General features: G+C 44.9%; 1 protein-coding gene across 1 annotated transcript in view; it reads right to left on the bottom strand.

Moving 5' to 3' along the window:
- Positions 1–12,774, bottom strand: part of si:ch73-242m19.1 (uncharacterized) — a 28,422-nt gene that overhangs the window by 1,100 nt on the left and 14,548 nt on the right. The window contains exons 19-42 of the mRNA XM_031828236.1: positions 12,088–12,181; positions 11,773–11,907; positions 11,580–11,686; positions 11,366–11,477; positions 11,215–11,264; positions 10,829–11,005; positions 10,493–10,610; positions 9,710–9,884; positions 9,392–9,530; positions 8,996–9,146; positions 8,743–8,838; positions 8,374–8,538; positions 7,948–8,165; positions 7,381–7,519; positions 5,642–5,762; positions 5,332–5,444; positions 4,994–5,143; positions 4,488–4,709; positions 4,044–4,193; positions 3,776–3,910; positions 3,361–3,513; positions 2,943–3,152; positions 518–638; positions 29–156 (exon numbers count right to left, since the gene is read on the bottom strand). Coding sequence (XP_031684096.1) covers positions 29–156; positions 518–638; positions 2,943–3,152; positions 3,361–3,513; positions 3,776–3,910; positions 4,044–4,193; positions 4,488–4,709; positions 4,994–5,143; positions 5,332–5,444; positions 5,642–5,762; positions 7,381–7,519; positions 7,948–8,165; positions 8,374–8,538; positions 8,743–8,838; positions 8,996–9,146; positions 9,392–9,530; positions 9,710–9,884; positions 10,493–10,610; positions 10,829–11,005; positions 11,215–11,264; positions 11,366–11,477; positions 11,580–11,686; positions 11,773–11,907; positions 12,088–12,181 — 3,379 coding nt within the window. The remainder of the gene's footprint in view (positions 1–28; positions 157–517; positions 639–2,942; positions 3,153–3,360; positions 3,514–3,775; positions 3,911–4,043; positions 4,194–4,487; positions 4,710–4,993; positions 5,144–5,331; positions 5,445–5,641; positions 5,763–7,380; positions 7,520–7,947; positions 8,166–8,373; positions 8,539–8,742; positions 8,839–8,995; positions 9,147–9,391; positions 9,531–9,709; positions 9,885–10,492; positions 10,611–10,828; positions 11,006–11,214; positions 11,265–11,365; positions 11,478–11,579; positions 11,687–11,772; positions 11,908–12,087; positions 12,182–12,774) is intronic.

The raw sequence follows: 12,774 nt of genomic DNA, 5'->3' as shown, positions 1-12,774 counted from the left end.
CTGTAATATGCCAAGAAGAGATACTCACTGTTTTGGGTCTCTCCAGCTGGGTTGTAGAATCCCTCTTGCTATCGTCCTGCTGTGGGCCAGTGTGTTCTGGGTTTCTGATGCTGGATCTGTTGTGAGGGAAAGTGTAACAGGATGTCTTGCGTCGCCCTGTTGAGAGCGAGCACAGGCTGAATCAATGGCTAGCTGCAGCATAGTGAGTTATTCATTAAACTGTGTATTATGTTTTGTACTGGGCACATACACTACTCTAGAACTGCATAGCGTAGTGGTTCTCGATCCTGGTCCTCTGGACCCAAAGGGGTGTGTCTTTGCACTAGCACCACACACCTGATTCAAATCATCAAAGCCTGATGACGAGTTGATGATTAGAATCAGGTGTAGTAGTGCTAGGGCAAAAACAAAAATGTGCACCCCCTTAGGGTCCCCAGAGCCAGGAGAACCATTGCCATAGTAAGTTACTGCTGTATGGAAAGGGAGTGAGTGGAACACACTGAAGCTGAGCCATTACCTGCTGTGTAGGTACACCTGGAGAGAGCAGTCTCTACGTCCTCTACCTGGCTCTGCAGCTTGTCCACCCGCTGGAAAGCCTCCTGTTTGAGGCTGCGTTCCTGATGAAGCTGGCCCTTCACCTAAAGCCACAGTGGGTGCCTGGGTTAATGTCCATTACACCAATGATTAAACTTGCTCTGTCTAATTAACAGTAAATGTGCTCCCTTCATCAGGGAATATACACATTTAGATAAGTTATTCCCAGGGCCAGGGATTTTCCATGACCATATAATCTGACCAGGAAAGGCCGGGCCCAAGTTTATACCTACGGGACACATACACTGCTCAAAAAAATAAAGGGAAGACTAAAATAACACATCCCACATCTTTACATAGTTGAATGTGCTGACAACAAAATCACACAAAAATGATCAATGGAAATGAAAATTATCAACCCATGGAGGTCTGGATTTGGAGTCACACTCAAAATTAAAGTGGAAAACCACACTACAGGCTGATCCAACTTTGATATAATGTCCTTAAAACAAGTCAAAATGGGGCTCAGTAGTGTGTGTGGCCTCCACATGCCTGTATGACCTCCCTACTACGCCTGGGCATGCTCCTGATGAGGTGGCGGATGGTCTCCTGAGGGATCTCCTCCCAGACATGGACTAAAGCATCCGCCAACTCCTGGACAGTCTGTGGTGCGATGGATGGTGGATGGAGCAAGACATGATGTCCCAGATGTGCTCAATTGGATTCAGGTCTTGTGAACGGGAGGGCCAGTCCATAGCATCAATGCCTTCCTCTTGCAGGAACTGCTGACACACTCCAGCCACATGAGGTCTAGCATTGTCTTGCATTAGGAGGAACCCAGGGCCAACCGCACCAGCATATGGTCTCACAAGGGGTCTGAGGATCTCATCTCGGTACCTAATGGCAGTCAGGCTACCTCTGGCGAGCACATAGAGGGCTGTGCGGCCCCCCAAAGAAATGCCACCCCACACCATGACTGACCCACCGCCAAACCGGTTATGCTGGAGGATGTTGCAGGCAGCAGAACGTACTCCACGGCGTCTCCAGACTGTCACGTCTGTCACATGTGCTCAGTGTGAACCTGCTTTCATCTGTGAAGAGCACAGCACGCCAGTGGCGAATTTGCCAATCTTGGTGTTCTCTGGCAAATGCCAAACGTCCTGCACGATGTTGGGCTGTAAGCACAACCCCCACCTGTGGACGTCGGGCCCTCATACCACCCTCATGGAGTCTGTTTCTGACCGTTTGAGCAGACACATGCACATTTGTGGCCTGCTGGAGGTCATTTTGCAGGGCTCTGGCAGTGCTCCTCCTGCTCCTCCTTGCACAAAGGCAGAGGTAGCGGTCCTGCTGCTGGGTTGTTGCCCTCCTACGGCCTCCTCCACGTCTCCTGATGTACTGGCCTGTCTCCTGGTACCGCCTCCATGCTCTGGACACTACGCTGACAGACACAGCAAACCTTCTTGCCACAGCTCGCATTGATGTGCTATCCTGGATGAGCTGCACTACCTGAGCCACTTGTGTGGGTTGTAGACTCCGTCTCATGCTACCACTAGAGTGAAAGCACCGCCAGAATTCAAAAGTGACCAAAACATCAGCCAGGAAGCATAGGAACTGAGAAGTGGTCTGTGGTTACCACCTGCAGAACCACTCCTTTATTGGGGGTGTCTTGCTAATTGCCTATAATTTCCACCTGTTGTCTATTCCATTTGCACGACAGCATGTGAAATGTATTGTCCATCAGTGTCACGTTCTGACCTTTATTTCCTTTGTTTTGTATTTATTTAGTATGGTCAGGGCGTGAGTTGGGTGGGCAGTCTATGTTTGATTTTCTATGATTTGGGATTTCTATGTTTCGGCCTAGTATGGTTCTCAATCAGAGGCAGGTGTCATCAGTTGTCTCTGATTGAGAATCATACTTAGGTAGCCTGGGTTGCACTGTTTGTTTGTGGGTGATTGTCTATGTTGATGGCTTGTTTCAGCGCAGCTCGCATTAGCTTCACGGTTGTTATTTTGTTTACTGTTTTTGTATAGTGTTCAGTGTTTTCTTTATTAAAATTCATGATGAGCACATATCACACCGCATTTTGGTCCTCCGATCCTTCTCGCCTCTCCTCTTCAGATGAAGAGGAGGACGACCGTGACAATCAGTGTTGCTTCCTAAGTGGACAGTTTGATTTCACAGAAGTGTGATTGACTTGGAGTTACATTGTGTTGTTTAAGTGTTCCCTTTATTCTTTTGAGCAGTGTACAATGTAATTGTTTAAAAGTCTGGGAACTTAAGTTATTATCCATCTCTGTTTTATGGTCCTCCAAGCCGGATGATGTCTGTTTTAGTAATACTAGAACAGATCATTTTATATTATGTGTTGGTGTGTTTGTACTGCAGGGATGAGACCGAGTGTCACCTGTCTGATGTCTTTGGCACTGCGTTGTCTCAGTAGCCGTCTGTCTCTGCTGCTCCTGTCCAGCTGAGTCCTGAGGTCTTGGAGCTGTCTGTCTCTGTCCCCCACACCCTCTCTCAGCTGCTCCAGGCTCTGCAGGTGGTAGCTGTCCAGCTCCTGTCTGCTCTGGACCTCCTGAACAGAGTGATGCCTCACCTCATGGAGCTCTGCGCTCTGTGGGCATAAAAATCTCTCTACTGTCAGACCAGACAGGCAAATATCTCTAGATCTGGTTATTAAATCGGCTATGACAGAAAATATCACATTATTTACAATGATGTAAAATGAGAAGAAAATGTGAAGATTTATTCCACTTGTTATCTGTAATGTTGTAGAAAGAAATGCATGTGAATGAGTCAGAGTGAGGATATAGCTAAGCTACCTGTTTGGTGAGCAGTCTCTTGGTGCGGTTGTACTCCGTCTGACACTGTGTCATGGCCCTCTGAGTGACTTCCAGTTCCTGCTTCAGTACGATCACTTCATCCTCTGACATCATCTTCATTCGCAGTGCCTCCCTCTGACAGGACATCTCCCTCTAGACACAACACAAGTCACAGTCACACAAAACGTCAGCAAAAAAACATGAAAAGCCACAGCCATTCTGGTGCAATCCATATGAGTCTGTACATTTGTATTCATATTACAATCATTTAGCAGAGGTTCTTATGCACAGGTTAACATCTGTGCATTCAACTTAAGTAGGTCAAATCATAAAACAACTGTGATGTCACGGTCATTGCAAGTCAATACACTTGTGTGATTTTGGGGACACTCCTTTCCAATCCTCCTAACCGTACCTGCTGGCTGTGGAGCAATCTACGGTGCAGCTTCCCCTGTCCAACCACCTGTCTCCAGTGGCCCAGTGCCTTCACCTTAGACAGCAGGCCAGTCAGCAGACTGTTCTCCATGCTCAGGTCATGGAGCTCCTGCTTCTGATGGAGGAGAAGAAGAAGAAAGATTAAGGGAGAGAATATCTGTTAGTCATGAATTCAATAATTCTGTAAACAACTGAGTCACAATTCAGTGACTTGCTTCGAAAACAACTTTGGGCCCCAATCGTCTCACCTCCGACTGTGTCGTAAGAAGAGCTTCATTGCCTTTAGTGGAGCCAAACTTCTTCAGCTTGATGATGTTATCCACTCCCTCTCTCCTCACTTTGCTCACCAGCTGAGTAACATCCTGGTCCATTCGCACATGGTACCCATCAAGCCTGGCCTGCGATCCATCCAAGTAAACAATAAAGTAAAAAGACGAGAGGGTGTGCGTTATGGTGCTTTTAGCATGGCAGTGATATGGTCAAAAGTACGATGCGACCAAACACCAACTATTTTCCAAATTAACCAGTTATTGTGGATCAAAGTTAGTCAGGATCATTATGAGGTGATACTAAGAGACTATAAGGTGCTCATACATGCTTATATCAAGTCTTATAATGCATTCTAACAGCATCATAATGCATTATACCTTCAGGCTTTAGATAGTTACCGTTATGATAAAAGCGTTTCGTACCTTCAGTTGAATGCAGGTGGAGAAAAGTTGTCGGACCAGGGAGTCATAGCGCTGTCTGTATTTTAGGCTAATCTGCTGCTCCAGACCTCTCTGTTCCTCCTCCAGTTGGGTGACACGGGTACGCAGGGCTGTGGTCTGCAACATCATCCCACGACAGAGCCCACTGACCTCGCTGTAAAGGTTGATGGTCTGGGACTGGGACGCCTCAAGGTTCTTCACATCCTGCAGGACAAATATTGTACAGAGAGAAAGAAGCAAGAACTTAAATATACGTTTGTGTGCAGTTTAGCAAATGAATGGTATAAAGCCCCGGAATCAAACCGGGTTTGGAACCCTGCTCACGTGATAACTAACCTTGCCCGACACCGGAAGACTAGCGTTTATCTCCCAGAGGTTCTAATCCCAGTCGTTCACACATATATTGTATTACCAATGGAAAAAAGGCATTGCATATCTTGACACACGTCTTATGCGCTGAACTGCTGAAGTACAGTAGAGTAGGATACCTGTTCTCTGCGGTAGAGCAGCTGGCTCTCCTGCTGTAAGATCTGTTCATAGAACTGGGAGTAGAGGAGGAAGCTGCTGCGTTCTCTCTCCATCACAGAGCGGCCCAGAGTGGACAGACACCGCTGGAGGTGGGCCGCGGAGAAGGTCAGCTGGCAAGGAGACGTATAACATATATGTTTGTCATGAAACTGTTCTCACGTTCTTGGTGCTTGGAACCTATGAACCTGTGACTGCCAATTTTTAATTATTTTTTTTCTGAGAAAAAGGACCACACTGCTACCCATTGTTGTAGGGCTATTGTCTTGCCTGTCTGTCCATTCTGTGTTGGGTTTCTCACCTGTCCCTCCTCTGTCTGCTCAGCACACTCCATCAGCTGCTGGGTGAAGCGCTCCACTAACTGAGGTCTCTCTGGGGACAGACTGTGCTTCATGGGGCCTTGCTTCCACAACTCTGGACAACAGTCGTAACAGTGATTAGTCAACCATTACACCTAGAATCTTTCGACTCATACTCGTAGCTGTTTAACCTGTTTGTGATGTAACAGTAAAATGTAAACATCTTCAAATGTTTTAAAGGACAACAACAGAAATCCAGATCCAACATTGGTTACTGTCTTCGTGAGACATCCTGAGAGGTGGGTGGTGTACCTGTGGGGAGGCCTGTGTCTTGGCGTGCCCGCTCTGAAATCACCAGGGTCAGCTCTCTCGTGATCCTCCTCTGTACCGCTCGGATCATATCGCACTCCGTACTCTCCAGCAGCCTGAGCAACTGAGGCACCATGCACAGACTCAATGAGATGTTCCTCATCATCTTGTTTGCCATATTACAGATATAACCTATTGCTCAGTCCGTAGAAACTGATTGAGCCACCATGCATAGAGTCAACAGAGAAACCAATGTTCATGTTTATCCTCATTTTCATTACACAATTTATAACCTGTTCCTCAGTCTGTAGCACTACTCGACTAGTCTGGGTTCCAACCTTTAAAAAAAAAACAATTGTATTTAACCTTTATTTAACTAGGGAAGTTCATTTAAGAACAAATCATTATTTACAATGACGGCCTGCCAAGAGGCAAAACGCCTCCTGTGGGGAAGGGGGCTGGGATTCCAAGTAAAAAATGCAGGACAAAACACACATCATGAAAAGAGAGACACCGCTAAACACGACATAAAGAGAGACCTGCGACAACAACACAACATGGCAGCAACACAACACGACAACAGAACATGGTAGCAACACAACATGACAACAACATAACATGGTAGCAACACAACATGGCAGTAGCACAACATGGTAGCAGCACAAACATGGTTAGGCACAGACAACAGCACGAATGGCAAAAAAAAGGTAGAATCAACCTCAATCAAGGCTTTATTTCATGAAGTGAAACAATAGTGAAACGTAGCGTGGCTTCAGTTTGGATCCCAGACTACTACGGTATATGGATTGTTACACGAATACAGTGGCTTTTATGTCCATCAGACATTATGTGCGTACGTTTTGATAAAACACTCAAGTTAACAGTTGGATCACGTACACTGAGTGTACAAAACATTAGGAATACCTGCTCTTTCTATGACAGACTGACCAGGTGAATCCAGGTGAAAGCTATGATCCCTTATTGACGTCCCCAGTTAAATCCACTTCAATCAGTGTAGATGAAGGGCAGGAGACAGGTTCAATCATTATTTTTAAGCCTGGAGACAATTGAGATATGGATTGTGTATGTGTGCCATTCAGAAAGTGAATGAGCAAGACAAAAGATGTAAGTGCCTTTGAACAGGGTATGATAATAGGTGCCAGGCGCACCAGTTTGTGTCAAGAACTGCAACACTGCTGGGTTTTTTTCACACTCATCAGTTTCCCGTGTGTATCAAGAATAGTCCACAACCCACTTTTACATTTTAGCAGATGCTCTTATCCAGAGCGACTTCATACATTTTTATACTGGTCCACTGTGGTAATCAAACCCACAACCCTAGCGTTGCATGCGCCATGCTCAACCAACTGAGCCACACGGAACCACCCAAAGGACATCCAGCCAATTGGACACATTGGAGTCAACATGGGCCAGCATTGCTGTGGAACGCTTTCGACACCTTGTAGAGCCCATGCCCTGACAAATTGAGGCTGTTATAAAGGGAGCCGCAACTCAATATTAGGAAGGTGTCCTTAATGTTTTGTACACTCAGTGTACATTTTACTCTCTACCTAAACTAAAACAAATCCAATTGTATTGGTCACATACACATGGTTAGCTGATGTTATTGCGAGTGTAGCGAAATGCTTGTGCTTCTAGTTCCGACTAAACCGTGTTAAAATATTCCAATAGAGGTCAGGGGTGTGAGTGAGCTATCATGGTGTGCTGCAGTAGTACAGTACTTGGAATCTCTTGATGTGAACCTCGGAAGCTCCTGCAGGAGGCAGTAGAGGCTGGCTGTCAGACAGCAGAGCCTCAAAGTCCTTCTCTTTACCCATCTTTTGAGCCAGGGCTCTCATACTTGGGTACTGGATGTCTGCTCTGAAATGTAGAAGCATGAGACCCACTGAGCTACATATTAACGATGAGACGACATCATCTCACAGTCAGGATTAAAATGACTTGGTTTTGATAAACAAGGAACAATCCTTTCTATGTGAAAGTTTGTTAATGTCGCTGTTGCTTATCCATCACTATTCACAAACCCTGATATAATCCCCCCCCCCCCCCCCCCCCCCCCCATGTATTCAAATCACATTTTATTGGTCACATACACATATTGAGCAGATGTTATTGCGGGTGTAGCGAAATGCTTGTGTTCCTAGCTCCAACAGTGCAGTAGTATCTAACAATTCCCAACAATACAATACAATCTAAAAGTCTAAGAATGGAATTAAGAAATGTGTATTGCATGGTATGTCAGAATATCACATCAAGTAAAAACTTTTTCATGGGCAATACTAACTAACCTGTAGAGTCTTGAGAAGTGCCTGTGGATCTTCATGGTATTGATCTGTTCCACCCCTAGCTGTCGCCTTCCCCAGCTCTCCTTAAACACCTCCAGCTGTTTGGTGAGGAGCAGGAAACCCTTTAACACAGACAGCACCTGGAGAGGGTCCTGGAGGGGAGCAGAGGAGATCCCCTTCTCTTCTTCATCAACACTGTTATCCACACTGCTACCATCCTCCTAGTATTAAGACACAATACTGTCAGCCAGTGCAACAAAAATAAAACTGTTCACAGCGTTGCTTACAAGGTGCTTTTTCTGATGATAAACATAGATGTTACATACATGTTTAGGCCTCCATGTGTTTTGAATGCAACTATGTACCTAGTAACCCATATATTTTAACACACCCCAAAGAAAAGATCTTCTAACACGTATGTAAATATACTTCCTCGGGCTTTCCACGTGAGTCCCCGGCCTTGTTGTCATGGAGACGTAGCGGTGCTGCCCCTCTCCCTCCGCTGTTCAGGACATCCTCCATTAGTAGAGACACGCCCAGGATCGCTCCATTGGCCTCCATCCTGCTGCGGTCACCCAGCCCACTCAGACACAGCTGGATTACAAGCAGCATAAGACCATGAACACCCACAATATAGTCATTTAGCATCATAGATACTCTTATCCAGAGCAGCTTACAATTCATTCAATCAAAATAGATAAAACAATCACTATCATTTCTAGTTGCCTCTATTTGCTAAATCACTTGCTAGTAAGAACGGAAAAACAAGAAATATCATAAAGGAGAGTAGAAGTCTACCTGCATGCAGTACTCAATGGGTGGGATGCCCCAGATGTCTACAGAGTGCAATCCATGACACACCAGAAAACTTCTCCATGGGTACATCCTTTGAGCCTAGAGAGCACAAATACATGATGACCTCACAATTGTCTAAGAGTACAACCTTGCCTGAGCAGTAGAAAGTAGCATTAACTATACTGTGTTTCCCATTTACTCTGGATAGTAACACAAACACTGTCTGGGGTTTAGAAGTGTAAACTTTATAACAAACCCGGGGGCTGTGAGGCTCCATTGGCTCTGGTAAAGACAGTAGAGAACTGTGATTGGTTCTGACGCTATCACTCAGTGCAGGGAGGGCGTGTCCCATGTTGTCACTCACGCTCTGATAGGCTACAATGTTACCAGAGGAGAGAAACGCCTCTCTGAGAGAGAGAGAGAGAGAGAGAGAGAGAGAGCATATCAAATACTTTGTGTTTTCACTTTTGATTTCCATTGGTCCCATTGAACTGATTTAGCTAAATCAAGCTCAAGCGTTTGAAAGTTGTTGACACATAATGTATTTGACCAAGGTCTGGTTCTTATGCTAGGAACCCTCATACTCCATTACACTTATCTAAACCAGCTCACTGATGGCATATATCAACATCTTCTACCTTTCTCCACTCACCTGATGAGGTGCCTCACAGCGGTGTCGTACTGCAAGAAGAGCACGTGTCTCCGTAGTTGAAGCAGGCGACCCACAGCCTCAGGGCTACCAGGGTCACAAAGAGAGTCAACCTGTTTCTGGATCTCCCACAGCTCCGCACCTTAACAATAACAGCATTGTCATTTAGCGGATGCTTTCCTCCAATGTGACTTACAGAACTGTCAACAGTGACACAGATAGTACATGTGTTCGATGCGGGAAATCAAACTCACAATCCTGCACCATGATTTAACCCACTGAGGCATTGGAACCACGGGTCTGTTTATGACTAATGCATACCGATGCCTTCAGCGCCGCCCCAGTCAGCTGTCAGCTCTCCCCCTCCTGCTCCTCCTCCTCTCTTGGAGCTGAAGACTCCTGGGTTCCCCAGTCGGGCGAAACTGACCAGGTAATAGATGATGTCATGCAGGGCAGAGACTATCTCCAGACTATGGTGAAGAGCCCGGCAACATGCCTGTAATGCAACAAAAGGAAACCAGTTCAAGATAAAGATAAACGTGCTCTATGCCGAGATCACCAACTAGATTCAGCCAAAAGGCTTATTTTTTTATTTTTTTTGCGGAAGGTCGGGGGGCCCAGAACATAATTACAAATCGTTTGTAGACCGCAATAAACCCAAACAGATTTAATATTTGACTAAAAGATAACGATTTCAAACCTTGCTCACGTTTGCATACGATCACGTGTCTCTCTGTTATGAGTGGGAGTACTTGGGAACAGATCTCCTAAATTAAAATCACTTGGAGTTGATTTCCTGGTGTTTCTACAGTCTTTTATATCCACCAATAAAAATGTTAAATTTTAAATTTTAAAATCCCCCGAAAACGTATGTGGCCAAATAAAACCGCCAGTTAGGAAACCCTGCTCTAGAGTCTTAGAAACATTCCATTGTTCTGGATTTAGTTTTCATTTGCATACAGGAAAGATAGACAGAGACGTAGCAAGGCCATGGTTTTGTTTTTTGACTGATATCACAAAATCTAATTTGAATCCACTCCTCCATGCATGTGTCTGTGTCCATCTGTAGGTTAACACAATGTAAAGCAGGTTAGAACCTCTCACCGAGTCCTCCAGGGTTCTGAACATGAGGAGAACCTCAGTGTAGTGGGGGAGGAACCACAGGTTGAGGAAAATTCTGCCGTCGGCTGACAGCAAGCGCCTGGGACGCCGCTGGAACTTCCTGTCCAACCAAGTGGAACAAAAATCATCTCTGAGTAAATACACTACCACAGGGTGTCTTCACACTCCTAAAATATTCTCTCTGTCAACATATGCAAGGTTTTCTGAAGCACGTATTCTTATATGATCATTGATGTAGTGGATGTTTACCCACCTATTTTTTTTACCACTACATCCCTGAATTTCATGCTACAAAACACTCTCTCACACTGGTCTTACCTTGGGTCAGGGCGAACACCTAGTCCTGAGTCCATATCGCTTTTCAACTCATGGTCCTGGCCAATCAGGAAGTGGGACTGGCGGATGTCTGGCAGCTCGTCCAGTAAGGTGGTCAGGCTGTGGTACAGGCCTATAATCTGCCCTCTCACACAACACTGGGACATGCGCAAACTGAATCTAGGAAAAAGTTGACAGACACAGACAACATGTTACAGGTACACCTGGAGGAAAGTCAAACTTCAGGGAAATAAAGTCCCCAAAATGTGATGAAACAATCGGGTCTCCTGTGAATAAACACTTCCAAATGAGTCATGCAAGGAAGCTTCACTTTAGCATGTCTGAACATGGCAATCATGATCGTCAACTTCTACTACAGATGTACATACTTTCGACAGAACTCAATAATCAGCCTCCTCTTGATTTTTGCTACTTCATCCTGCGGTGAAAGAGAAGGTCATGAAGGTAAACAATCAAACAGTAATATCTGAGATCCAACATAGCCCCTGCCCCCTCTGACCTCTATGACATTTCACTTACAGGGTTCATCATCACAACACCCATGATCTGTCTCCTCTTTACGAAAGAGTTCAACATCTCATCTCGTGGACCCACTTTCTCCAGCTGGATGGAGACAAACGCCTCGGTCAGCCTGAACAAACACAACAGTCAAATCACATGACATAATAATTATATTTAACTGTAATAATATTGATAATTACAAAACATGGCCTTCATTGACCCTCCAACTCACCTCTCCCTGGTTCCTGCACCAGTTATCTTTGGTTCCCTTGTATCTTTGCGAACTTTGGGACCCTGCTTAGCTAAGGAGCTTGCATCGCCACTAGAACAAAGAACCGCCTAAATCAAAGAGAGAGAAAGATAAGTAATTTGATCCCAGCAAACAGGCCACTGGATTAAAGTATATGTGTAGTGATGTAAGGTACCTCTGAAGAGCCTGTGAAAGTCTCTGACCAATAACATAGACACGCCTGCTTCACTGCACCAATCAGAGCGTTCTTCTGAGTCACCTGACAGGCCAGGGTCACCTGCAGGTTCTCTATGGCTGACCTATTCATGAGCTGGAGAGAGAAGACCTGGACTGAGGTGACCCCTATAAGATCAAGTGTGAATCATAATGGGTAACAGCTATAAGATCGCTTCATAAAAAGGCAGGACTCTCTCTTGACATTGATTTACACAAAAGGTTGTGCCCTCTTATCTCAACTCTGAATCAGGCCCAAAGTCTCAGTTGACCTTACATGCACTACTGTCTCTTCAGAGTAGAAGCTGAATTTTCCAATCTGGTTCTCATCAAGCTCCTGGATGCTCAGTGGAAACTTAGATGGAGTGTACCTACAGGAGTCGGGAATAACAAACATAAGAATATAGCTGCGAGCAGCAATAAATAGGGTTCACAGGATGACAGAAAGGACACATGATCAGATGGATAACAAAGCCAGCGCTCTATCATGTAGGAACTCATGAGTCTAAATGCAACATCAGGAGTGAATTTTAATACCTCAGCCATCCTTTGACCAATCCCTTAGCTTTTCTCAAACTAAGTTAAGACATGTACCATTGGCCTACAATCAGAATTGGGTGTAATTTGGTCTACGGTTCATGAGAAGAAGATTTTTGAAGTATTTCTTGCATATTTGAGCAAATTAGCGTATAGTGTGGTATAGTGTGGTCATTTGAATGCATCAACGTTATTTTCTCAAACTCTTTAGGGGTTATTATTGTGAGGAGTCCAAAGACCAAATGTGGAGTGAATATGACTTTTAGTCCATGAGAAGAAGGTTTTTTATGATTGTTTTAAGCATTAGCGTTACATTGTCAAAAAAGTGAATTGTTAATAGTTCCCTTATTTTTCAAGACCTACTGTAGATATACAATTTACTAAGAAAGAAAAAGAAGGTAGCTGCACATCTATCTATGTTAGCAGC

This window comes from Oncorhynchus kisutch, linkage group LG7 (genome assembly GCF_002021735.2).
Source record: "Oncorhynchus kisutch isolate 150728-3 linkage group LG7, Okis_V2, whole genome shotgun sequence".
In the NCBI taxonomy this organism is placed as follows: Eukaryota; Metazoa; Chordata; class Actinopteri; order Salmoniformes; family Salmonidae; genus Oncorhynchus; species Oncorhynchus kisutch.
The sequence above is the reverse complement of the archived record's forward strand: the minus strand, read 5'-3'. Positions and strand labels throughout refer to the sequence as shown.